Consider the following 27,522-nt stretch of genomic DNA (forward strand, 5'->3'; position numbering starts at 1 on the left):
ATCTCCCAGGGTATGAAGGACAGAGGCCATAACAGGGACTCAAACCAGTGCCGAGTGAAACTTAAAGAGCTGAGGCAAGCCTACCAGAAAACCAGAGAGGCAAACGGCTGCTCCGGGTCAGAGCCCCAAACATGCCGCTTCTATGATGAGCTGCATGCCATTTTAGGGGGTTCAGCCACCACTACCCCAACCGTGTTGTTTGACTCCTTCAATGGAGATGGAGGCAACATGGAAGCAGGTTTTGGGGATGAGGAAGATGATGAGGTTGTAGATAGCTCACAACAAGCAAGCGGAGAAACCGGTTTTCTCAACAGCCAGGAACTGTTTCTCACCCTGGACCTGGAGCCAGTACCCCCCCGAACCCACCTGAGGCTGTCTCCCGGACCCGCCAGGCAGTGAAGGGATCTCTGGTGAGTGTACCTTTTTAAATAGTATACATGGTTTAAAAGCAAGCGTGTTTAATGATTAATTTGCCCTGGCATTCGTGGCCAGTACAGCTACTGAAAAAGTCTGTTAGCGTGTCTGGGGATGGAGTGGAAATCCTCCAGGGACATCTCCATAAAGCTCTCCTGGATGTACTCCCAAAGCCTTTCCAAAAGGTTTCTGGGGAGAGCAGCATTATTCCGTCCACCATGGTAGGACACTTTACCATGCCACGCCAGTAGCACATAGTCGGGAATCATTGCAGAACAAAGCATTGCAGTGTATGTTTGCTGGCATTCAAACAACATCCATTCTTTATCTCTCTGTGTTATCCTCAGGAGAGTGATATCATTCATGGTCACCTGGTTGAAATCCGGTGCTTTTATTAAGGGGACATTCAGAGGTGCCCGTTCCTGCTGGGCTGTAAGCCTGTGGCTGAACAGAAATGTTCCCCACTGTTAGCCACGGGAAGGGGCTAGGCACATGATGGGGGGGGAGGCAAAATGCAACCTTGTAACGAAAGCACATGTGCTATGTATGTAATGTTAACAGCAAGGTTTATCGTGAAAGAGTGTACCCATTGTTCTATAAAATGTGTCTTTTTAAATACCGCTGTCCCTTTTATTTTCTCCGCCAGCTGCATGTGTTTCAAGGATCACAGGATCTTCTCCTTCCCAGAGGCTAGCGAAGATTAGAAGGCAAAAAAAAAAAAACCCGCATTCGCAATTAAATGTTCTCTGAGCTCATGCTGTCCTCCCACACTGACAGAGCACAGACGAATGCATGGAGGCAGACAACGTCAGAGTGCAGGAAAGCATAAAATGACCGGGAGGAGAGGTGGCGGGCTGAAGCTGAAAGGTGGTGGCAGCATGATGAGAGGAGGCAGGATTCAATGCTGAGGCTGCTGGAGGATCAAACTAATATGCTCCAGCGTATGGTTGAGCTGCAGCCCCTGTGTAACCAACCACCTTCCTCCCCAAGTTCCATAGCCTCCTCACCCAAACGCCCAAGAATGCAGTGGGGGGACCTCCGGCCACCCAGCCACTCCACCTCAGAGGATTGCCCAAGCAACAGAAGGCTGGCATTCAATAAGTTTTAAAGTTTTAAACTTTTAAAGTGCTGTGTGGCTTTGTCCTTCCCTCCTCCACCACCCCTCCTGGGCTACCTTGGCAGTTATCCCCCTATTTGTGTGATGAATTAATAAAGAATGTGAAGCAACAATGACTTCATTGCCTCTGCAAGCAGTGATCGAAGGGAGGAGGGGAGGATGGTTAGCTTACAGGGAAGTAGAGTGAACCAAGGGGAGGGGGGTTCATCAGGGAGAAACAAACAGAACTTTCACAGCGTAGCCTGGCCAGTCATGAAACTAGTTTTCAAAACTTCTCTGATGCACACCGCACCCTCCTGTGCTCTTCTAACCACCCTGGTGTCTGGCTGCACATAACCAGCAGCCAGGCGATTTGCCTCAACCTCCCACCCCGCCATAAAAGTCTCCCCCTTACTCTCACAGAGATTGTGGAGCGCACAGCAAGCAGTAATAACAATGGGAATATTGGTTTCACTGAGGTCTAAGTGAGTCAGTAAACTGCGCCAGTGTGCTTTTAAACGTCCAAATGCACATTCTACCACCATTCTGCACTTGCCGGCATTAAGGGGTAGGCTGGGTCCCCAAGGATAACTATAGGCATTTCAACATCCCCAACGGTTATTTTCTGGTCTGGGAAGAAAGTCCCTTCCTGCAGCTTTTCAAATAGACCAGAGTTCTTGAAGATGTGAGCATCATGTACCTTTCCTGGCCATCCCACGTTGATGTTGGTGAAACGTCCCTTGTGATCCACCAGTGCTTGCAGCACCGTTGAAAAGTACCCCTTGTGGTTTATGTACTCGCCAGCTTGGTGCTCCGGTGCCAAGATAGGGATATGGGTTCCGTCTATGGCCCCACCACAGTTAGGGAATCCCATTGCAGCAAAGCCATCCACCATGACCTGCACGTTTCCCAGGGTCACTACCCTTGATATCAGCAGATCTTTGATTGCGTTAGCTACTTGCATCACAACAGCCCCCACAGTAGATTTGCCCACTCCAAATTGATTCCCGACTGACCGGTAGCTGTCTGGCATTGCAAGCTTCCACAGGGCTACTGCCACTCGCTTCTCAACTGTGAGGGCTGCTCTCATCTTGGCATTCTTGCGCCTCAGGGCAGGGGAAAGCAAGTCACAAAGTTCCATGAAAATGCCCTTACACATGCGAAAGTTTTGCAGCCACTGGGAATCGTCCCAGACCTGCAACACTATGTGGTCCCACCAGTCTGTGCTTGTTTCCCGGCCCCAAAATCGGCATTCCACGGCATGAACCTGCCCCGTTAGCACCATGATGCCCGCATTGCCAGGGCCCATGCTTTGAGAGAAGTCTGTGTCCATGTCCTCATTACTCTCGTCACCTTGCTGATGTCGCCTACTCGCCCGGTTTCGCTTTGGCAGGTTCTGGTGCTGCATATACTGCTGGATAATGTATGTGGCGTTTTATGTGCTCCTAATTGCCAAAGTGATCTGAGTGGCCTCCATGCTTGTCGTGGTATGGTGTCTGCACAGAAAAAAAGGCGTGGAATGATTGTCTACCGTTGGTCTGACGGAGGGAGGGGCGACGGGCGACTGACGACATGGTTTACAGGGTTGGCTGACAGGGAATTAAAATCAATAAAGGGGGTGGCTTTACATCAAGGAGAAACCAAAACAACTGTCACACAGAATGGCCCCCTCAAAGATTGAACTCAAAACCCTGGATTTAGCAGGCCAATGCTCAACCCAATGCTCAACCCACTGAGCTATCCCTCCCCCCCCGGTATTTCAGGCAGGACTGAATCTCCCTTAAACTTTTCAAGGTGCCCTTGACAGACCTCACTGAAACAATTGTCGGCTGTTGATTTTACAGAGGGAGGGAGGGAGGGGGGAGCAAATGAATACAAAACAAATGTGGTGTATTTCTTGTTTTGATCCACTCCATCTATCTTTTACATCTTTGGCTGGCAGCAGAGGGTGCAGTAGGACTGCTAGCCATCCTCATCTCCTGGCTACACGGCAGAAGACAGTGCAGTAGGACTGCTAGCCAACCTCATCTCCTGCCTGCTCGCCATACGACGGTACAATAGAACTGCCAGCAGGACTAAAGAGAATGATCTGGTCGAGTCACTCCTCTTTTAGTCCCTGCACCCATGTCTGCCCAGGCGCTCCTGATTGACCTTACTGAGGCGGCCAGGAGCACCTCGGACATGACGACGACAGTTATCAGGCCTACTGCACCGTCTGCTGCCACAAGGCAATGAGCTGCTACTGTGTAACTATGCAGTACCGCGTCTGCCAGCACGCAGGAGATGTACGGCGACAGTGAGCTGAGCGGGCTCCATGCTTGCCGTGGTATGGCATCTGCACAGTTAACTCAGGAAAAAAAGGGGCGAAACGATTGTCTGCCGTTGCTTTCACGGAGGGAGGGAGAGCATGAGGACGTACCCAGAACCACCTGCAACAATGTTTTTGCCCTATTAGGCATTGGGATCTCAACCCAGAATTCCAGTGGGCGGCGGAGACTGTAGGAACTGTGGGATAGCTACCCACAGTGCAACGCTCCAGAAGTCGACGCTAGCCTCAGTACTGTGGAAGCACTCTGCCAAGTTAATGCACTTAGAGCATTTTGTGTGGGGACACACACAATCAACTATATAAAAACGATTTCTAAAAAACCGACTTCTATAAATTCAACCTAATTTTGTAGCATAGACATACCCCCAGTCACAATTTCCCCCCACTGATTTGCATGACAGAAGCTATTTCTGATTTTCAAGACAGTATCCAAATCCCTTTTCACTCCTCCACTGCATGGCTTTTATCCTGGGCAGCAGGTGGGCAGTTAATTTATTTCCATCTCAATCAGGATTTCGAAAATAGATGGTAACCTCAGCCTTTTATCATCTCTGGTCAGTTTCTTGTAGATAATCATTTGTGTCACCAGCATTTGGAGAAAGGAAAACGTGCTATTTTCCTAAACTATTAGATGGCTGGAGCCAAGACTTTATGCATTTTCTTTTTTATTTATTTGGAGCAAATATTTTTAGCTATTATTTTTATTCATTCATTTATTCCTTTAGTTTCCTTTTCATGGTAGTCTGTTATGTTATATCATCAAGTTTAATGACACTAAACCATAACTGATTTACCAAGAGAGGATAAGAGGAATGCTTAAGGGCCTCTAGATTTTTAGCTCTATTTATCATACAGAATAATGTGTACATAATTTACTTTCTTGCTCTCAGGATAAGACATCTGACTGAATTAAGTGTAAAATGTTTTCTTATAATTCCAAGAGAACATGCAAAGTAGGAATAATGCCGATAAGTTATATTGTCTACTTATTTAAGCTGGTTATCTGTGAAGTGGTTTTCATCTAGAGGGGCAAGAAGAACAAGTAAACTAGTGTTTAACAATTCAATGCACCTTCTATAGGCTTAACAAGTGGATACTTCCCCTTTTTAGGGTTTCCTTTTGGCTGATATTGCTTTTAGTGTATTTGTTCATCAAATAACTAATTAGCCAGAAAACTCATTTGGGGAATTTTAAAAAATTATTGGTTGTTTTATGTGCTCCTGACAGTCAGGCTTCCACTGTTCAACACTGACAGCTCTTAGATAACTTCATGTGCAGAAACAGCATGAAGCTGCTGTTTGAAGCTGAAACTTAAAACAATAACTCAGTTTTCCACTTAAATATTTATTGATACATTGTAGTCTAAATGTAGTACTAGGATTTTACAGGTAAATCTCTGTTTAAACTGAAAGCCCTATAATGAGATTGTAATACTGTTAGGAACAAAGATAAAGTAGCTTTGCAACAGAAACAGTGTTGAAATAATCTGACAGGAAGGATTTCATGCATATGAACCACAGAAATGCTAGTTTAAAAAAAATTGGTTTAATGCTCATGAAAGTGAACCTGAACTGAACTACCCTTTGATATTTCAGTTCAGCCTACCACACAGTTCTACCAATGCAATTCAATCTTGGCCTTAATTACTCTTTTCTGTTCCAGTTCTGGGCACCACAGCTGTCAATGTTCTTCAGCCCTGAACTGTAGTACTACTCCTTTCCAGTCCTGTTCCCTAACACAGCTCTTCAAGTACCTGTTTCTCTGTTCTACGTAACTCCCTGCCATAAACAGTCCTCTATCTCTATAGCTCTGTCAATACACCTAAATTCTTGATCTACATCTAATCTCCATCCTAATCTTCTGTCCCACAGAAGCCTTATGTTCCAGACCACAGCTATCCTCCACTAATAATGAGCAGAGAATGTTCTGTATGTTGAATTATGTGACAGTGCAGAAAAATACCATGACCAAGGTGCTACTGTAAACAAGGTAAACTCTTTTCCCATATAAAACCCCAGACTCACCAGAGTGAAGTGGTGGAGATGTAATGTACCATCTGGATAAAAGGCAGAGGGTCAGAGGTGGCACCACAGCTGGTACAGACACACTAAAACAGGAAGGGAAAGTAATACCATGAGAAGGCTAAACTGATGAGTCCATGTCACATATTGTGTGCCTAGGGTTGCCACCTTTCTAACTGCAGGTAAATGAAACCCTGAGGGCCTGCCCCCACGCACTTCTTCCCCCGCCCCCCAAGGCTCCACCCTCATCACTCTCTCCTCTCTCCCACCCCCCCATGTCACTCACTGGATCCGATCAAGGAGCCTGGCTGCAGGTAGAAGGCAGTTCCACCTGAGCAGAGACTGGCACAAGTTAATGACCCGGCGTGTCCCCCTGCCCCATAAATTAGAGTTGCCAGGTCCCCAAAAACCGGACACCTGGCAACCCTAAATGGCACCTGGACACAGAAGCCAAAAACTGGACTGTCCAGGTATAAACCGGATGGGTGGCAATCCTAGCTGTGCCTGTCCGACATTTCTTCAGACATGATGCCAGATTTCTGAGGAACTAAACCTAAATGGGGAGTGGGTGCTTTGTGTAAAAAGATACCACTATCTCACCTGTTCAAACAAGGTCATTGCAAACTTCTGGTGAGAAATGCAGTGCTGAGCAGTGCAGATGTCTTCTTTTGACTCATCCGCAATGTGGAAATGAATCCGCATCAAGAGATTCTCCTATCCCGAAAGGAGGAAAAAAGTGAAAAAGTTGGTAATTTGTAATGTAAACAAACGAAAATTAATTACACATAATTCACTACAATATCTCAGAAATACTAAAACAATGCTGTGTTAAAAAGTGACATTTTACAACAGGATGGAGTGCTCTTCCCAACATTCTAAATGCATTTAGGAACTAAAGAGATTGGCATTTCATTGATATTAAACAAAATAGCTACGTATATATGTTATCTGGAATGCTACACCAATTAACCTTTTTATTTATTTACTAGCCTATCTGCAGGTTCTATCATTTGTTCTGACAAATTCGCAAATGTCAATGGTTTGGCTTAAGTGAAATGGGCATAGCAGCTCTGTGGTGTTTAAACAGTGGGCTGACACTGTCTGGAAGACAACAGCCTAACTGCAGGCTCATCATCCTGGAGTAACCCTTATTAATTATTGTATAATCAATGGATTTTACACCGTGCACCCAAAACTTGGTATGAAAGGGAACTTTATAACATAAACAAAGAGCTAGACAACTAATGGAGAGGCAGACGATATTCTGCAAGAAGCAAGAGTACTGAACACAATCTGTCTCACGAGCACTGATACCTAGAGGTTATTTCAAACAACTCCCTCCGTTCTCTGCATCCTAGAAGCTCTTGTTTCAGGATCCCACTCAGTACGTCAACATGGATTTATGGTAAGAAGGCCACAGATACCTCTATTAGTATTGTTTTAACTATTTAACTTGACCAGCTTGGACAGATAGGAGAAAGGCCACAGGGGACTCGGTATCTGGGCACAGATTAAGCATTAGGCACAGACTCCCAAATTCAGGCTGCCATCTTGTGCTGCAGGAACTAAACATTCAGTTCCCTTCAACCCCTAAAGCAAGTCTATGTCTACACTGCACTTCTGTCACTAAAACTTTTGTCCCTCAGGGTGTGAAACCCCCCACCCCCGAATGACAAAAGTTTTAACGCTGAAAAGCATCTGTGTGGACACCACTTCGTCAGCCGGAAATGCTCTCCCACTGATGAAGTTACTGCCCCGGTGACAAAAAGCAGCTAAGCTGCGTACCTAACAATGGCATGGTTGTAGTGGCACAGCCACACCGTTGTAAGGTGCGCATAGTAGACATAGCCTAAGTCTCTATTCCTTATGATTGCAAAGAAAACCTTGAAAAGGTTAACTGAGTGCAAAGCAATGGAGTGATGTCTGCCCTAGGGGTTGTCCATACAGGAAAGTTTTATCAGTTATACTACTAGAATTACACGAGTATAGTTAAACCAACATCAGCATCCATGTGGGCACCCTTATTGCAGCATAAGGGTATGTCTACACTACAGTGGCTGCAGCAGCATTGCTACGGCACTGCAGTTGTGCCACTGTAGCATTATACTGTAGGTGTTTCCTACACCAAAAGAAGAAGTTTTTCCCATTGATGTAGTAAACCTGCCTCTTCAAGATGCGGTAGCTAGGTCAGCAGAACTCTTCTGTCAACCAAGAGCTTGCCTACACTTAAAATACTACAGCAGCACAACTGCATTGCTGCAACTCCCCAGTGTAGATACTGCTGAGGGTGATGGGAGGGACTCTCCCCTCAGTGTAGGTAATCCACCTCCCACAGAGTGGTAGCTAGGTTGATGGAAGAATTCTTCCATCAACCTCGCACTGTTTACACATGGACTTAGTTCAGCTTATCTATGCCACTCAGGGGTATGGATTTTTCATACTCCGCCTGACAGACGCTGTTAAAACAAAAAAATGGTTATCTACTTTTCATAACTCCTGTTCTTTGAGATGTGTTGCTCATGTCCATTCCATTCTAGGTCTGTGCAGGCCCACGTGCACAGTTGTTGGAGATTTTTGCCTTAGTGGTATCCGTAGGGCTGGCTGTGGCACTCTCTGGAGTGCCGCGCTCATGCGGCGGTATATCAGGCACCGCCAACCCTACGCCCTCTCAGTTCCCTCTTGCTGAAAATGCCGACAAAGGGGCAGGAGGGTGGGTAATAGAATCAACATGAGCAACACATCTTGAAGAACAACAATTACAAAAGGTAGATAACCATTTTTTCTTCTTTGAGTGCTTGCTCCTGTCGATTCCATTGTGGGTGACTCACAAGCAGTACCAATGGAGGCGGGCTCGGAGTTCATGGTCTTGCAGCACTGTTCTGCCAAAGCCAGCGTCATTGTGAGCTTGATGTGTAAGTGCATAATGAGATGCGAACATGTAGATGGACAACCAGGTCACAGCCCGCCAGATTTCTTGGATTGGCACCTGTTCCAGGAAGGCTACTGATGACATCTGTGCCCCTAGTCAAGTGAGCCGTCACGATCGCCGGCGGGGGCACCTTAGTCAACTCATAACAGTAGCAGATGCAGGCCATGATCCATGACGATATTCTCTGGGCAGACAGTTATTGGACACTTTTGCCTTAGTGGTATCCATAGGGCCAGCTGTGGCATCCTCTGGAGTGCCACGCTTATGCCACGGTATATCAGGCGCCGCCAGCCCTGCGCCCTCTAAGTTCCCTCTTGCCAAAAACGCCGACAGAGGAGCAGGAGGATGGGTAATGGAATGGACGTGAGCAGCACATCTCAAAGAACAACAGTTACAGAAGGAAGGTAACTGTTTTTTCTTCTTCGAGTGTTTGCTCATGTCAATTCCACTCTATGTGAAGCCAGCATCATCCCAGGCCCGCTGGGTAAGTGCATAGTGGGATGTGACGGTATGGACCGACGACTAGGTGGCCGCCCTACAGATGACCTGGATAGGCATTTGGGCCAAAAAGACTGCCGAAGAGGCCTGGGCTCTGGTAGAGTAGGCGGTGATGATTGCTGGGGAGGCAACTTTGCTTGATCATAGCAAAAGAGAATGCAGGCAGTGATCAAGGTGGAAATTCTCTGAGAGGAAACAGGTTGACCTTTCATCCTGTCGGCGACAGTGACAAATAATTGCGCCGACTTGCGAAATGGCTTGGTCCTTTCAAGGTAGAAGGCCAGAGCCCTCCAGACGTCCAGGGCATGTAGCCTGCATTCCTCCTCGACTTATGTGGCTTCAGAAAGAAGACCAATAAGTAACTTAGGAAGAAGAGAGCAGGAAGTCAAAGGCTCGAAGGGGAGACCCATGAGACATGACAGTACCAGATTCAAGTCCCATGGAGGAACAGGATCCCTGACTTGTGGGTAGGGGCTCTCCACACCTATCACTGGCTGTGATATTCTGAGAGAAAACCGACCTGCCTTTGAGTGGTGGGTGGAAGGCCGAGATGGCTGCTAGATGGACCTTGATGGATGAAAGCAACAAGCCCTGAAGCTTGAGGTGCAGGAAGTAGTCTAGAATGCTCTGCAACGGGGCTCGCTTGGGACAGACCCCCTTATTTGCCATCCAGCAGGTGAATCACTTCCATTTGGCCAAGTAGCTGGCCGTGGTGGAGGGCTTTCTACTGCACAACAGGACTCGCTGGACCTTGGACGAGCACTGCCTTCTTGTGCGTTTAGCCACACAGCAGCCAAGCTGTCAGACGAAGCGCCGCCAGGTTCAGGTGCAGGAGACTGCTGTGGTTCTGGGACAACAAGTCCACCCTGAGTGGCATCTGGAACAGGGTCACCACCAAGAGGTCCAGCAGTGTGCTGAATCAGCGATGGCGTGGCCACGCCGGCGCTATAAGGATGACCTTCACCCTGTCCTGCTTGATCTTCATGAGGACTCTGTGCAGCAACAGCACAAGAGGGAAGACGTACATCAGAGCCCCCGACCACGGGAGCAGGAAGGCATCCGACAAGGATCCCCGGCCCCTGCCCTGGAACGAGCAGAAGACATGGCATTTTCTGTTCTGCCTGAACACGAATAAGTCCACCTGGGGAGTTCCGCACCTGTGGAAGATAGAACTGACCACCTCCAGGTGAAGGGACCACTCTTGGGGAGATGAGAATGTTCTGCTGAGGCAATCCACCCAAGTGTTCCTGGGCCCTGGGAGGTGAGCGGCCACAAGATGGTATTCATGCTGCAGGCAAAAATCCCAGAGCCAGAGTGCTTCCTGCCATAAGGCAGATGAGCTGGCTCCCTCCTGCTTGTTGATATAGAAGACCGTGGCCACATTGTCTGCTAGGACCTGAACCGCCCCACCTTGTAAGTGAGGCCGAAAGGCCTGGCAGGCTAGGCGAACCGCCCTGAGCTCCCTGACATTAACGTGCAGGGACAAATCGCGACTGGACCAATGGCCTTGACTACTCAAATCACCCAGGACCAAAGCGTCAGAGATGAGAGTCAGTCACCAATGAGATTGGGGCCGCAAAGGGGACTTCCTCCAGCACTGACATGGGGTCTTGCTACCAGGTAAGAGACAACAGTACGCCGTCTGGAATCCTGATCACCTGGGTCCATACTGTGCTGGTTGGGGACATAGACCGACACTGGCCACACCTGCAGGGGCCTGAGACAGAGTCATGCATGCCAGACCACATAAGTGCATGCTGCCATATGACCCAACAATCTCAGGCACGTGTGGGCAGTAGTGAATGGTTGGGCATGCAGAGATGAGACGAGGTCCACCATGGCCTGGAACAGTCTCGGGGAGGAAGGCTCTGGCTCAAGCGGAGTCGAGTACCGCCCCAATGAACTCTATGCATTGCACTGGGGTGAGGGTTGACTTTTTTTCGTTTATTATCAGGCCCAAGTCACGGCAGGTGGAACAGACCAGATCGAGACGCCTCCACACCTAATCTGAGGACCAGATGCTTATCAACCAGTTGTCGAAGCACAGGTACTTTTTGACTCCCTGACACCGCAGGTAAGTGGCCACTGGCGCTATACACTTCATGAAAACTCTCAGGGCTAACGAGAGACCAAAGGGCATCGCTGTGACCTGGAAATGGCGCTGGCCCAACGTGAAACAGAGGAAACATCGGTGCCCCAGGAACATAGAAATAGGGAAACACACCTCACTTAAATCGAGGGCAGCATACCAGTCTTCCAGATCCAGGGAGGGGATGATGGAGCCCAGGGAAATCATATGAAACTTCAACTTTTTGAGAAATGATTTGTTGAGGTGGCACAGGTCTAGGGTAAGTCTGAGGTCCCCTTTTGCATTCGGAATGAAGTAGTAATTGGAGTAAAATCCTCTCCCTTCCATGTCCTGCGGAACCCTCTTCCACTTCCCCTAGGCTCAGGAGGTTTTTGACCTCCTGAACAAAGGGTTGCTCGTGAGAAGGGTCCCTGAAGAGGGATGGGGAAGGAGGATAGAAGGGTTGGTCGGCTACAAACTGCAGCATATAGCCTAACGAGACTGTCGAGCACCCAGAGGTCCAAGGTGATATTGGACCAGGCTGACCAGAAAGGGTGGAGGCAGTTGAGGAAGATGGGGAACAGATATGGTGCAGTGACTGGGGCGTCATCCTCGGACACACCCTCAAAATGACTGCTTCTGGCTGCCTTGATCCCTGGAAGGAGCAGGCTGGGCAGGTGGATGAGACGTTGCTTAAACCCCATCTTTGTCCTTTTCGTAGGAGCCGGAACGAGAGGTACCCCAAGACCTCGACAATGGTGGAGGCAGAGTGGGACAGACCAGCTTTCTGGCCTGCTGAGGAGTCTGTAGGCCTAAGGAGCGGAGGGTGGCCTAGGAGTCTTTAAGGCCGTGTAGCCTAGCATCAGTCAGCTCCAAGAAGAGCCCCGTTCCCTCAAACGGGAGGTCCTGGAGGGTGGATTGCATCTCCTGGGACAGCCCGGAAGTCTGTAACCAGGAGCTACGCCTCATGGCTATTGCGGAGGCGACCACCCTAGACGCCGAGTCCATGAAGTCCCAGGCCATCTGGAGGACACCCCTGGCTACCACCCTCCCTCTTCTATGAGAAAGGTGAACTCCTGTGGGAGGCTCTCTTTGAACTTGCCAATAGAATCCCACAGGTTAGAATAGAATATCAGGGTTGGAAGGGACCTCAGGAGGTCATCGAGTCCAATCCCCTGCTCAAAGCAGGACCAATCCCCAACTAAATCAAATTGTATCTTCCAAGTAGGGCCTGAGGGGTAGAGACCCTAAATTGGAGGCTTGCTGTGGAATAATTTTTTCTGCCAAATGAGTCTAACCTCTTGGCATCTTTATTTTTGGGGGTGCCACTCACCTGACCCTGCCTGTCTCTTTAATTAACGGCAGATACGACCAGGGACCCTGCAAGAGGGTACATGTATAGGAATTCAAACCTGATGTTTGTCTGAATTGGTAACCGACAATTGGTGCGAGGGGGGCATTGGCATGATCAGCATGCCCCAAGCACTCCAATAGGGCAATTGCACTGGCCACCGGCCCTGCTGCCAGGATGGCATTGCGGAGGTGGACGCAACCTCAGGAGCCCAGTCACAGCAGTGCTGTCTCAGCGAGGGGCTGAACTCCCTCTCCGTGCCAGAGGAATCCTTCTCTGGTGACCGCAGCGGAGCTGTGGACACCTGAGTCCAGCGGCTAACCGTCACTGTGGATGAACGGAACCTTGAATAGGCAGATTGGTGCCGGGAGTAGGGGGATCAGCACCACGTTGTGGAACGTACCTGTGGTCTAGGTGATGGCGATTGACATCGTGGAGATAGTTGGCAGAAGGATGACTGGTGCCAACCACATGGTGACCGGCACCTCCCTCTGGATGAGTCTCGTTGAGAAGGCAGAGACCAGGAGTGAAGTGCCAATAATTTGGAGCAGTGAACCAGTGACCTGGGGTGTGGCCACAAAGAGCTCTACCTCGGCTCTGGAGACCGGCGGTGTTCACTCGCCTTCTGAGAGGCTTTCTGAAAGGCTCCTTGTAGGGAGCCTTTTCTGGGTCCATCGTAGCATGCAGTGCCAGCTGCGATGGGAAGGCATTGACTCTGCGTCCCTTACTGCTCCCTGGAGATGGTGACGGATCCCTTGGGGTTGGGGGGAGGTAGGAGGTCCCCTAGGGGATGTACCTCATGTAGCTCCTGGGTGGGCAGGCAGCCATAACAGGGTCCTTTACCCAATGCCCCTTGGTCCTTCTTGCTTGGTGCTGGGTCCCGCTTTTTTTACTTCTTTACTGGCAAAGGGGAATGGTGCCAGGTAGAGCTTAGTGCTGGGGGTGCACAACGCACTGAGACCAAAGTACTGGGAGTTGAGTCCAGCTGGGACGGCTCCAAGGCTGGGCGGAGAGCAGCTTCTATGAGGTGGGCTCTCAAACAGATGTTGCATTCTTTTTGTGTCCTGGGACACAAGTTCTTACAGATTCAACACTTTTCTTTTATATGCAATCCCCCCAAGCACTTCAGACAGCTGCCATGGGGGTCACTAACAGGCATAGACCTATTATAGTCAGCGCACGGATTAAAATCCGGAGACCAGGGCATGCTCTGCCTAGGGCAAAGTCCCCATGGGACCCTAACTTACTAACTACAGCGAAGAAGGAAACTACTGACCACTTGCTAGGCAAGAGAGAGAGACACTCCAACCAACCAGTAGGGTAGGGATAGGACACAGAGGGACCTAGACAAATTGGAGGATTGAGCCAAAAGAAATCTGATGAGGTTCAACAAGGACAAGTGCCGAGTCCTGCACTTAGGACGGAAGAATCCCATGCACGACTACAGACTAGGGACCGAATGGCTAGGCAGCAGTTCTGCAGAGAAGGACCTAGGGGTGACAGTGGACGAGAAGCTAGATATGAGTCAACAGTGTGCCCTTGTTGCCAAGAAGGCCAATGGCATTTTGGGATGTATAAGTAGGGGCATTGCCAGCAGATTGAGGGACGTGATCGTTCCCCTCTGTTCAACATTGGTGAGGCCTCATCTGGAGTACTGTGTCCACTTTTGGGCCCCACACTACAAGAAGGATGTGGATAAATTGGAGAGAGTCCAGTGAAGGGCAACAAAAATGATTAGGGGTCTGGAACACATGACTTAGGAGGAGAGGCTGAGGGAACTGGGATTGTTTAGTCTACGGAAGAGAAGAATGAGGGGGGATTTGATAGCTGCTTTTAACTACCTGAAAGGTGGATCCAAAGAGGATGGATCTAGACTATTCTCAGTGATAGCAGATGACAAGACAAGGAGTAATGGTCTCAAGTTGCAGTGGGAGAGATTTAGGTTGGGTATTAGGAAAAACTTTTTCACTAGGAGGGTGGTGAAACACTGGAATGCGTTACCTAGGGAGGTGGTGGAATCTCCTTCCTTAGAAGTTTTTAAGGTCAGGCTTGAAAGAGCCCTGGCTGGGATGATTTAGCTGGGGATTGGTCCTGCTCTGGGCAGGGGACTGGACTAGATGACCTCCAGAGGTCCCTTCCAACTCTGATATTCTATGATTCTATGATAACCACCATGCATAGGCTCGACCCCCTCTCCTCTGGCCCCACCCCAACTCCACTCCTGCACCACCCCCTCCCACCTCCATTCCAACCCCTTCCCCAAAGTTCCCACCCCAACTCGGCCCCCTCCATGCCCCTATTCGACTCCTTCTCCAAATCCCCGCCCTGCCTCTTCTCCGCCTCCTCCCCTGAGCACGCCACGTTCCAACTCCTCCCCCCTCCCTCCTGGAGCTTGCTACAGCTGTTTGGTGGTGGCAAGCGCTGGGAGGTAGGCGGAGGAGTGGGGATGTGGCACACTCAGGGGAGGAGGCAGAGGAGGAGGTGAGGTGGGGAGCTTGGCTGCCAGTTGGTGCAGAGCAACCACTAATTTTTCCCCATGATTGCTCCAGCCCCAGAGCACCCACAGAGTTGGCACTTATGCCACTATGGGTGGTAAGAAGGAACTGAGAGGGAGTAGGGCCGGCAACTCCTGATATACCGACACATGAGCGCGGCACTCCAGAGGGCACCACAGCCGAACTATGGATACCGCTAAGGCAAAAGTCACTGACAACTGTGCACATGGGCGTGCACACACCTAGAATGGAATGGACATGAGCAAGCACTCGAAGAAAAATCTAATTTGCTAATATAGACCAAGCCCTACCTGTATCTACAGTGGGGGTTAGATTGACCTAATTATATCACATAGGGCTTGTAATTTTTCCAAGGCCTAAGCAATGTAGGTAGGTCAGTCTAATGTTTAGTGCAGACCAGCCCTAAAGCTCAGTCTACACTAGCACTTATGTCATATAACTACGTTGCTCAGGAGCGTGGAAGGTCCAAAATTCTGAGCGACGCAGTTGTACCAACCTAACTCCCAGTGTAGAGAGCGTTATGTCGAAGAGAGGGCTACCGCCTCTCAGGGAGGTGGAGTACATACGCCAACAGGAGACGCCCTCCCATCAGTGTATGTAGCATCTTTCCTGAAGTGCTACAGTGGTGCATCCGCTTCAGTGCAGCAGTTTAAGTGTAGACAAACCCTAGGAGTGGCCTTTTTTTTTTTTGTTAGGTTAAACATCCTCCCAAGCAAACAAAACAAACAAGCGAACAGCCCTCTTGTACTGGAATAAAGAGTGTCCGCACAGGGTTAAGCCAGTATAACTATATTAGTTTAAATTCACACCTTGGCTTACACTGGTATAACTTTCCCATATTGACAAGCCCTTAGTTTATAGGCAGCTTAAAGGGCTGCCTATAAAACAGTTCTCAAAGGTCTGAACTTCCCCATTCATCATAATGGGCATTTATTCAGATGCCCAATAATGAAAAGTCTCAATTGTACTGCTGACTAAAGCATGCAAGGAATAAGAAAAATTTATTATGAAGCTATGCCACTGTCAGTGATGTTTCACTGTACTTAGAAAGTTATCACCACTTAATTTATTTTCCTTATTTTGAATCTTGGAGCCAAGAAACAGTGTTTAGCAATTTATCTATTTATCTCGTGTGACAAAGTTCCTCCTCTACCTTGGTGGGTCTTGCGCTTATTGGCAGATATGCTCATCTTGGAGATTGACGGCAGCCCTTAGTTTTGCTGTTTTCGTGAACCCACAGTCCAGGTCAACTCCTCCTGTGTCCGATCAGGAGTTGGGAGGTTTGGAGGGAACCCAGGCACACCCTCTACTCCGGGTTCCAGCCCAGGGCCCTGTGGAATGCAGCTGTCTGGAGTGCCTCCTGGAACAGCTGTGCGACAGCTACAACTCCCTGGGCTACTTCCCCATGGCCTCCTCCCAACACCTTCTTTATCCTCACCATAGGACCTTCCTCCTGGTGTCTGGTAATGCTTGTACTCCTCCGTCCTCCAACAGTATGCGTTCTCACTCTCAGCTCCTAGCGCCTCTTGCTCCCAGCTTCTTACACGTGCACCACAAACTGAAGTGAGCTCCTTTTTAAACCCAGGTACCCTGATTAGCCTGCCTTAATTGATTCTAGCAGCTTCTTGATTGGCTGCAGGTGTTCTAATCAGCCTGTCTGTCTTAATTGTCTTCAGAAGGTTCCTGATTGTTCTGGAACCTTTCTTGTTACCTTACCCAGGGAAAAGGGACCTACTTAACCTGGGGCTAATATATCTGCCTTCTATTACTCTCCTGTAGCCATCTGGCTCAACCCTGTCACACTAGGTATTTATATGGCCCCATTTCCATAGTATATGAGAGCCTCACACTCTAGTGTATTTATTCTCAGAACATCCCTGTGAGTTAGAGAAGTGATATTATGCTTATGTTACATATGGCAAACAGATTTATTTTGCAAACTCAGCAATGTTCTTTTAATTTTTTATTTTAAAATTCCTTCTGAGTTGGAAATACAAACCCGCCCACACCCTGGCCCCCTACGGCCAAGTTTGCAAACTGCCTACAATGTATTCTGATGGGAATCTCTTGCTGCGGTTGAACCATTCAAAGGGGATGGCTTGTAAGACTAGGTGCTCCCATACAGCTCAGATGCTGCATATTATCAGCTGTCTAATTAAAAACACATTTTAAAGTTGCTACATGACAGTCTGATCTCAGAGTTACATGAGCATCCCAACTTTACATACCTAGGCCAGATGTCTGGCAAGAAGCTCAACACAACTAAGAGTTGTCATAGGAGGAAACTATTGCTCCCTTCGGTCAAGAAAGTTACTCTCTTGAAGCTCTGGGCATTCTATCCCAATTTGTCACAATTTTGCAAACAAGGAGTTCTCCACATAAGCCTTGTCCAAACAACATTTGAAACGGTCGGCAGCAACTGAGCACAGTTTCAGCTACAAAAATGAAGAGGGACTGTGTTTCCATTTCTCATTCATTAGCAATGGTCCCCAACAAAAACACACACCTGAACACTACAAACTTTGGGACTCAGGACCACCTCTTTTTTATAATACACAGTCCCTATACACACGTGGCTATGAGAATCAAAATAATTTAGTGTGATGTTTTCTATACACCCCTGCAAAACTGGCCAGCTACCCGTATAATTGTGATACACAAACAGCATACTCACAAAACATTCAGCAGCATCATCCATGATGCCCAGCTGGAAGCGCTGCTCATCCTGAAAGGTCTTTGCAAGAGCACTGCGTAGGGCATCAGAGGGCAGTACTTTCTCACTGCTACACTGGAACTGATTGAAGATACCCTGGGGGGGAAAGAGAAAGAAATGTCATCTTTATGGTTATGATAGAAATATTACATATTCCCAGCTGGTTTACTAAGCTTTGGGAGGTAAACATAAAATGAAAGAAACTTCTAAATCTAATTCACCACTTAGGCCTGGTCTACACCAGAAAATTAGATTGGTTTAACTATGTCAGTCAGGTGTGTGTAAAATCCACACCTGAGTGATGATGTTAAGCCAACCTAAATCCTTGTGTAGACAGCACTAGATTCAAGGAAGAATTCTTCCGCTGACCTAGTTACTGCCTCTCAGGGAGGTGGATTGCCTACTCCCATGAGAGAACGCCTCCTGTCAGCATCAGTAGTGTCTACACTGAAGCACTACAGTGGCACAGTGCTTTAAGTGTAAATAAACCCTTAGTATCAATTAATCTGCTCTGTTCCCTCCTGTTCAAGTTCAAATTTCTTGTCTTCATCTTCAAGGCCCTTATGTTACTCTGCTCCATTTCCTTCCTAATTTCTTATGTCACATCAAACCACAACCTTCACCAACTATCAGCCTCAAACTTTACTCATCCTTTTCTTGCACAATTCTCCTCATGCTTTCCCACACAATTTACAAGACATGAAATACTACCCAGTTCTGGTCCACTGGGCCACCACTCTAATAAGAAAGGCCATACCAGATCAGACCAATGGTCCTTCTAGTCCAGTATCCCATCTCTGACAACAGCCAAAACGAGATGATTCAGAGAAAGGTGCAAGGAACCTCTAAGTGGGTGATTATGGAATTATATGAACACAGGGGAAGTTTCTTCCTAATCCCATCAGAGGTTGTCTTATGCCTGAAGATTGAAGGTTTGTGGGTTTTTTAAATCCAGTCTAATGTAACTGTGCATGTTTTCATTACCCATATAAATGTTCAATCCTTTTTTGAATCCCGCTAAGCTCTATTCTTCAGTGATATTTTGTGGCTAGGAGTTCCAAGGGATAGGTATGTGCTGTGCAAAAAAAGTCTGTCAGTTGTAAATTTACCGCCTTTCAGTTTTATTTGAAGTCCTCTTGTTCTAGCGTTATAACAGAGTAAGTAGGAGTGACTAGTTTATCTTCTCCAGACTGTTCATTATTTTGTACATATCTAACATGTCCTTTCTTTGGGTTGTTGGGTTTAGTGTGCAAGTGTTGGGTGGTGTTGATGGTCTGACAGACAGGATGATTTGGTGGTCCCTTCTGAGCTTGAACCCTGACTATTTGGCATAATATTTTTAGTATCCTTTTCCATACCACTCCTTACGTAGCCTAACTTTTGTTTTTGCTTATTTTGTCTGCTGCTGCACACTCAGCAGCAGCTTTCCTAAAGCTGTCCAAATGACACCCAGGTCTTTTTCCTGAGTGGTCAGTGCTGAGAACCCAGCAATGTGCATAAGTAGTGCCAGTATGTATTATTCCTTCCAATCTGGGTTACACTGAGTTTACCAACACTGAATTTCACCTGCCATCATGCTGCCATTCACATAGCTTTGATAAGTCCCTAGGAGGCTCCTCATAGTTGTTGCAGCATTCCCTTTATTTGTATCCCTCCTAAGAACTCACTTTTTCAATTATGTTCACAAGAAAAGAGTCAACAGTAGTTAAATAAGATCAGGCCCGCTGATTGGGGGGCGGGGAGGGCAAAGGGGGCCACTGCTCAGGGGTCTGGGGTCTCTGCACGCTGTCCCTGCCCCAAGCACCAACTCCACAGTTCACATTGGCTGGGCAGTGGCAGGCAGAAACCCCCCTGGAACCGGAGCTGCTACCAGAGGGGTGTGCCGGTCGCTTTCGGCAGCTACCCGAGGTAAGTACTGACCCCCTGACCTGCTCCTGCACTCCAACCCCCTGCCTCAGCCTAGAGCCTCCACCCAAATTCCCTCCCAGAGCCCGCACCCAAACTCCCTCCCGGAGCCCACACTCTTCACCCCCTCCCACACCCAAACTCCCTCCCGGAGCCCGACCCCGCACCCAAACTCCCTCCCGGAGCCCGACCCCGCACCCCCTCCTGCACCCAAAATCCCTCCCAGACCCTGCAACCCTTCCCACACCTCAACCCTCTGCCCAAGCCTGGTGAAAGTGAGTGAGGGTGGGAGAGCGCGAGTAATGGAGGGAGGGGGGATGGAGTAAATGTGGGGGGGCTCGGAGAAGGGACGGGACGGGGCGTGGTCTCAGGGAAAGGGCAGGGCAGGGCAAGGGTCTTTGGGTTTGCACAATTAGACAGTTGGCAACCCTACCGGGTGGGCATCTAGAAGCCCTGGCCGTGTCAGAAAAGCGCAGCTGGCAGCTCGCTGGGCATGAGCCAGCGCAGGTGCAGCACCACCCAAATGTCAGGCAAACCACGTCCACGTGGGCGCCCATTGACTGTTCTGCCCTAGGATCTGGTATTGCTGTCAGCGGGCTTGAGTAAAATCAATCATTCCCAATTAAAAAGAGCATTATTAAACTAGCCAAATAAGTGGAGAACGGAGGGGCCTGAAGTTGCCAGATTGCTTTGTTTGCCCAGCTAGCATCATAGGTCTAATTCCCGTGTGCATACCTTTAAAGAAGATCTATAATCATTTTGTACCCTGTGCCACTTCTTGCCATTAATTACAGACAGCTTTTCCCCAGCACTGAGATGCTGCATGCATTGGACATGGACTGTCTATATCTTATTTATTTTCCAAGTTTAATTACTGTTATTGGTCTCTATATTATTGTCATTTCCATGAGCTGGTGAATTCGGATAAAGTTTGCTAAGCCCTGCAATCTTGGGTGCTTTCAGGGAACTAAGAAATTGCAACACAAAGCCTCTTATGTTAATAGTAACTGGTTCCTGTATGCTACTCCTGCAAAGAGCAGAGGAGATCGAATTACACCTCATTCCCTTCATTCCCTATGACACACTGTACCTCAAAGTAGCACCCTGTAACCACCATATTCACCATTTGTATATAGTTGTGATATTTCATAAATAGAACGCTATGTACGTCACCTTATGAAACACCATGATCTGCTGAAACTCATTGTTCTGTCAAAATATGTATATGTTAATGTGTAGGAAGTTATGAGATTTTGCTATATGGTTGTTATTGCAATATGTTGTGAGTTTGGGAGACGCCCACTGCTAGCACTTCAATGACTAAGGTGGTGACACACACCCAAATGGGTGTTAAGCAACCATCACATGCCATTGACCAGCAAGGGAATTTTAAACATGAGAGCTGCAAATCTGCAAGAGACAGTTGTGCAAGTACCACACAAGGAGGATTGCTCAACTTTGTGACTCGGCGAGGCCTACCAGGGCACGTCTGGGCCAGTGTTTTTCCTGGGACATGAACTGACTGAGTAAAATCAGGGACAGCAGTATCACGAGACCATCTCTCTCCTCTCCCACCTACGCTGAAGGCAACAAGATTGCTGGAAAGACAAAGGCCTCGTCTACACTGGGGGGCGGGGGGAAATCGATCTAAGATATGCAACGAGAATAGCGTAGCTGAAATCAACATATCTTAGATCGACTTAGAATCACTTACTTCACGTCCTTGACGGCCGCCGCTCCCCCGTTGACTCCACTTCCGCCTCTCGCCGTGGTGGAGTTCCGGAGTTGATGGCAGAGCTATCGACTTATTGCATCTACACAAGACGCGATAAATCGATCCCCGATAGATCGATCACTACCCGCCGATCTGGCGGGTCGTGTAGAAGTGGCCAAAGACTTTCAACTGAAGAAACTGGTCCCAGGCTGAGAAGGAAATTCAGCCTGTGTATTAAGAACTGTAACCTGCCTGAAACATCAGGTGGGGTGAGAAAGGCTGTTTAATTCAATTCTTGCTTAGTCTGAAAGTTTAGGATTTAGACTGTGATTTTATTTTTATTTCTTAGGTAACTATCTCCGACTTTTCTGCCTACCACTTATAATCACTTAAAATCTTTCTGTAGTTAATAAACTTATTTTAATGTTTTATCCTTACCAGTGAGTTTGTCTGAAGTGCTTAGGGAATCTGCTCAGATTGCAACGGTTGCTGAGTGTCCACTGTCCTTTGACGATGAGCAAACTAATTAATGAGCTTCCATTGTTCAAAAGAAGGTCTTGAGCAGTGTAAGGCAGTACATTTCTGGGGTGCAAGGCTGGAAGGATTTGCTGGTGTTTTCCTGTGTATGGTTCATGAGTAGTTTAGAGAGCATTCATGCAAGTTAGCTGGATGTGTCCCTGCATGTTGCTGAGTGAGTGATAACAGCACCTGGAGGGGTTGCTGCTTGTCACTAGCAAAGCATTGTGAGAGACAGCCCATGCTGGAAAGTTCCCACAGTTCCAGGTTGTAACCTGGGATCCCATCACACCCTCCAATCCTGCTTCCACCTCTCTCAAAGAGCAATCATATTCTCTTTGGAGAACACCAAGAACATTTAGTACAGAAGAAGAGAGTAACATATTATAGTCCCACTAAACATATCTGTAACTGGGATTTCTCCAAAAGCAAACAAAGATCTGGCAGGACAATGTAAAGGGAGTGGGAGAGTAAATAAGGTTGATTTCTTGGATGCAGTTTCCAAACAAATACTAACTGGGTGCATCTGTACTTAAAGTTTTTGCACTGTTGGTGTGGCACCAGTGCAGTTCCGTTAGCAGCAGCCATGTTGAAAATGCTAGTGTTGACAGGGTTGGGCACTACAGTAGTAAAAATGCCTTTGCCCTGTTGACACTATTATTTATTATTTGGTATTGTGGTAGTGCCTAGGGGCCCATTCAGGGTATGTCTACACTGGAATGTAAGCCCAGGGTTTGAACAAAGGCTCAAGCCTAACCCCCCTTCTGTCTAAACACAAATTGTGCTAACCCAGGGCTCAGACTGAGGACCTCATGGGGGTTGAGGGTGTAAGTCTGAGTCAAGCCAGGACCCAGGGTTCAAGCCCTATTACTTTGCTGTCCAGATGCAGTCTTATGGGGGTCATGCTCTCGGAGTCTGCCAAAAGACTTCCACATCCCCACAGGCTGACTTTCTTCATTCTCTGGAAAGCCAAGTTTGGGGGACAGTCAAGTTTTCTCACACCGCATTATGAACAAAGGGCAGCCACATTTTGGGAGGGCGCTGGAAGTCTGGGATATGGGTGGTTGGACTTGGGCCTGCATTATGCAGTGTAAACGCTGGAGCTCCAGGTTGGGGTCTGTGATAAATAAAGTGGTGGGGTAGCTCCCGTTTATGGACACCCAGTCAGCCATTTAGCTATAAAATTCCTTTTAGTGGCTGTTCTCTGCTTGCTTTACCTGTAAAGTTTTAACAAAGTTCCCCAGGTAAAGGAAAAGGAGTGGGCACCTGACCAAAAGAGCCAATGGGAAGGCTAGAACTTTTAAAAATGGAGAAAAAACTTCCCTTTGTCTGTGTCTGTTATTCTCTGGAGAAGGAGACACGGAGCAGCAATGCTATAAGCAGGAATGCTGTGTAAGGCTTCATCAGATAATACCTAGAATTACTTATTTGAAACCCCACAAATGTATAAGTAAATTAGGAATGTTTAGCTAGATGCAATCAGGTTTATTTTTTATTATTTTGGCTTGTGGATCTCCTCTGTGCTAACCCCAGATGCTTTTCTTTTGCTTGTAACCTTTAAACTGAACCTCAAGAGAGCTACCTTAATGCTTAATTTTTGTAATTGTTTCTTTTAAGGTCTAGCAAAAAGCCTAAGTTCCAAATGTATTTTTCCCCCTCTTTTCTTTTCTTCTCTTCCCTTTTCTTGTTTTTGCTGCCTGTGGGGGAACAGGCCTGCAAAGGGATCAGCCTGCAAAGCCAGGGAGTCCAACAAACCGTTTATTTTGTTTTCTTTTCTATATGCGTGGCAACAGAATAGCTACGCTAGAGTAGGGCAGCCCTGTGCATGAGGTTGAGGTCAGGCACCGAAACCTTAGAAAAACCAGTCTTCCCAAAGCAGCACACCACAGAGAATACAGACCCAGATCAAGCCCAGACATCCAGCTTCATGACGGAAATGAACGGGGACTCCCCAGGACGGAAGGGATAGCCCTCCCCCAACCAAGATCCCGGTGCCAGGAGGGAGGGAGGGAGGCCTTTAACTCAGGCCAAGTTCTAACTGAGGCATAAAGGAATTTCTACCTAGAGATGAAGCGCTTGGAAGTGGAGAACGAGCGCTTGGAGGCGGAAATGCAGGCAAAGCGCTTGGAGGCGGAAGCGGAGGAGAGAAGAGAGGCAAAGCGCTTGGAGGCAGAGTTAGAGCTGAAGTGCTTAGAGCTGGAAAGGGCTAAGCTGGGTCTACCAGGTAACCCTAACAGTCCTTCTCCAGGTGCCACTCCCCATTCCAAGAAATTCCCCACATACAAGGTATGCGATGATATAGAGACCTTCTTAGAAAATTCTGAAAGGGCCTGCCTTGGATACAACATCTCTACAGACCAGTATATGGTGGAACTGAGGTCATAGCTCAGTGGACCCTTAGCAGAGGTGAAATGCCTAAAGAACCCATGAACAACTACAAACTTTTTTTTAAAAAAAGGCCAGAATTAGAATGGGGCTAAAACCTGAGCATGCCTGTCTGTGGTTCAGAGCCCTAAGGTGGATGTGGCATTTTCCTGACACGCCTACCACATCGTAAAAAATTGGGATGCCTGGATATCAGGAGCAAGCGTTAAGTCTCTGGAAGATCTCTCTCTCTCCCAGTGCAAATGGAGCAGTTCTTAGAGGGTGTTCCTGAGGAAACAGAAAGGTACATCCTCGATGGGAAGCCCAAAACTGTAATCGAGGTGGGGGAGATTGGAACCAAATGGGTGGAGGTGGCGGAGAAGAAGAAAGCTAGTAGCAGTTCGAGAGGATACCAGAAGGGGCAACCTGAGACGACACCCCACCACTGGGGTCATCCCAAAGCCCCATCTTGCAAAGAGGAGCCCTCCACACAGCCAGGGAGATGCCAGATGCCCTCTCATCCCACCACCCCACTTTCCAACCACCCAACTCGCCCCAGCCCACAGTCAGTTGGGCGATGCATTAAATGTAATGAGCTATGGCATGTAAAGGCCAACTGCCCCAAGAGCACCAGCTGACTGCAGCTCATCACCTCGGAGTCCCACCAAGAACCTTCAGGCCCAGATGCCTCACAAATACCACCAGAGCGAAGGGAAACTGTGAGTGTGAGCGGGAGGAAGATTACTGCGTGGAGAGACACTGGTGCACAGGTGTCAGCTATCCACCAAACCCTGGTGGACTCCAAATTCATCGACCCAGAGGCCCAAGTGCAAGTGCAACCTTTTAAGGCCACCTCTTAACTTGCCTACAGCCAGGTTGCCTGTCCAGTACAAGGGCTGGTCAGGAATATGGACTTTTGCAGTCTATGACTATTATCCCATTCCCATGCTGCTGGGAGAAGACTTAGCCAACCATGTGAGGCTAACAAAAAGGGTGGGGATTGTTACCCGCAGCCAGGCTAAATAGGCCTCCACACCTAACTCCATTCCTAAGCCTCCTACAGGAGCCAAGCCAGAGGTGGTGAAACGAGTCTATGGCAGCAGTTGTAAATCCAGTTCCTGGAACCCAGCCGGAACCAGCCCAAGGATCAGAGCTGGCAGAGCAGTCAGCACCAGAGCCCATGCTTCCAACCCCACCAGAGTCAGGGGAGGCAGCACCAAAGGGTGTCACAGAGCCTGCACCTACAGCAGCAGCTAAACCGGAGCAAGAGGCTCAACTGGAACCTGAAATACCACCTAGTACACCAGCGGAGAGTGGTTCACAGACAATGGAAACAACTCCATCACCTACGTCGCTTCCAGTGGGACCAAGCCCAAGTCCACAACCCAGTGAGGAACTAATGTCTCCAGCATCAAGGAAGCAGTTCCAGACAGAGCAGGAAGCGGATGAGACACTCAAGGGAGCTTGGATGGCGGCATGGAGCGACCCACCACTTCTCAGCTCTTCTAATAGGTCCAGGTTTGTTATAGGAGGATTCTTATACAAGGAGACCCTTTCTGTTGTGCACAAGGATGACTGGCATCCTCAGAGACAGTTGGTAACTCCAACTAGGGGACAGCTCTTGAGCTTAGCCCATGATCATCCTAGTGGCCATGCTGGGGGGGGAACAGGACCAAAGACCTTTTGGGGAAGTCATTCCACTGTGAGGGGATGGGCAAGGATGTTTCTACCTACGTCTGGTCTTGTGAGGTGTGCCAGAGGGTGGGAAAGCCCCAAGACCAGGTCAAGGCCCCTCTCCAGCCACTCCCCATCATTGAGGTTCCATTTCAGCATGTAGCTGTGGATATTCTGGGTCCTTTCCTGAAGAAGACACCCAGAGAAAAGCTGTATATACTGATCATCATGGATTTTGCCACCCGATGTCCGGAAGCAGTAGCTTTAAGCAACACCAGGGCTAAAAGCATGAGCCAGGCATGGTCAGACATTTTTGCCAGGGTAGGTTGGCCCTCTGACATCCTTACAGATTCGGGAACTAACTTTCTGGCAGGGACCATGAAACGTCTTTGGAAAGCTCATGGGGTGAACCACTTGATTGCCACCCCTTACCACCATCAAACAAATGGCCTACTGGAGAAGTTTAATGGGACTTTGGGGGCCATGATATGTAAATTCGTGAATGAGCACTCCAATGATTGGGACCTAGTGTTGCAACAGTTGCTCTTTGCCTACAGGGCTGTACCACATCCAAGTTTATGGTTTTCACCCATTGAACTCATTTATGGCCATGAAGTTAAGGGGCCATTACAGTTGGTCAAGCAGCAATGGGAGTGGGTTACATCATCTCCAGGAACTAACATTTTGGACTTCCTAACCAACCTGCAAAACACCCTGAAGGACTCTCTAGCCCTTGCTCAAGAAAACCTACAGGATGCTCAACAAGAGCAAAAGGCCTGGTATAATAAACATGACCGAGAGCATTCCTTCAGAGTAGGTGACCAAGTCATGGTCCTGAAAGCACTCCAGGCCAATAAGATGGAAGCATCGTGGGAGGGGCCATTTATAGTCCGAGAGCGCCTGGGAGCTGTTAATTACCTCATAGTGTTCTTAAACCCAACCCTAAAACCTAAAGTATACCATGTTAATTCTCTAAAGCCCTTTTATTCCCGAGAAATCAAGATTCTCCCGTTTACAGCCCAGGAGAAAGACGATGCTGAGTGGCCTGAAGAAGTCTACTATGAAGGAAAAAGCAATGGTGGTGTAGAAAAGGTGAGCTTTTCCATCACCCTTGGGCGTAAGCAGTGACAGCAAATCCAGGAGCTGTGCACCAGCTTCGCGCCAATGTTTTCAGCCATCCCAGAATGGACAGAATGGTTATTGACACAGGTTATGCTCACCCAATTAGAGCCCAACCCTACCGGATGGCTCCTCAAGCCAAAACTGCAATAAAAAGGGAGATCAAAGACATGTTACAGATGGGCCTCTCAGAGTGCATGGGCCTCTCCAGCGATTCTGGTTCCCAAACCAGATGGGGAAATCTGCTTTTGTGTGGACTACCATAAGCTAAATACTGTAACTCATCCAAAAAACT

At 48.2% G+C, this 27,522-nt stretch overlaps 1 protein-coding gene across 3 annotated transcripts in view; it reads right to left on the reverse strand.

The window, feature by feature from the left end:
- Positions 1-27,522, reverse strand: part of USP54 (ubiquitin specific peptidase 54) — a 250,748-nt gene that overhangs the window by 80,034 nt on the left and 143,192 nt on the right. For 2 of the 3 annotated variants that reach the window (XM_074958441.1, XM_074958442.1), the window contains exons 4-6: positions 17,897-18,031; positions 6,461-6,574; positions 5,864-5,946 (exon numbers count right to left, since the gene is read on the reverse strand). In XM_074958441.1, the coding sequence (XP_074814542.1) occupies positions 5,864-5,946; positions 6,461-6,574; positions 17,897-18,031 (332 nt within the window). Of the gene's footprint in view, positions 1-2,210; positions 2,724-5,863; positions 5,947-6,460; positions 6,575-17,896; positions 18,032-27,522 lie in introns of those variants that run through there. The other variant, XM_074958443.1, reaches the window with a different exon arrangement.

Source organism: Natator depressus, chromosome 7 (genome assembly GCF_965152275.1).
Source record: "Natator depressus isolate rNatDep1 chromosome 7, rNatDep2.hap1, whole genome shotgun sequence".
NCBI classification, from domain to species: domain Eukaryota; kingdom Metazoa; phylum Chordata; order Testudines; family Cheloniidae; genus Natator; species Natator depressus.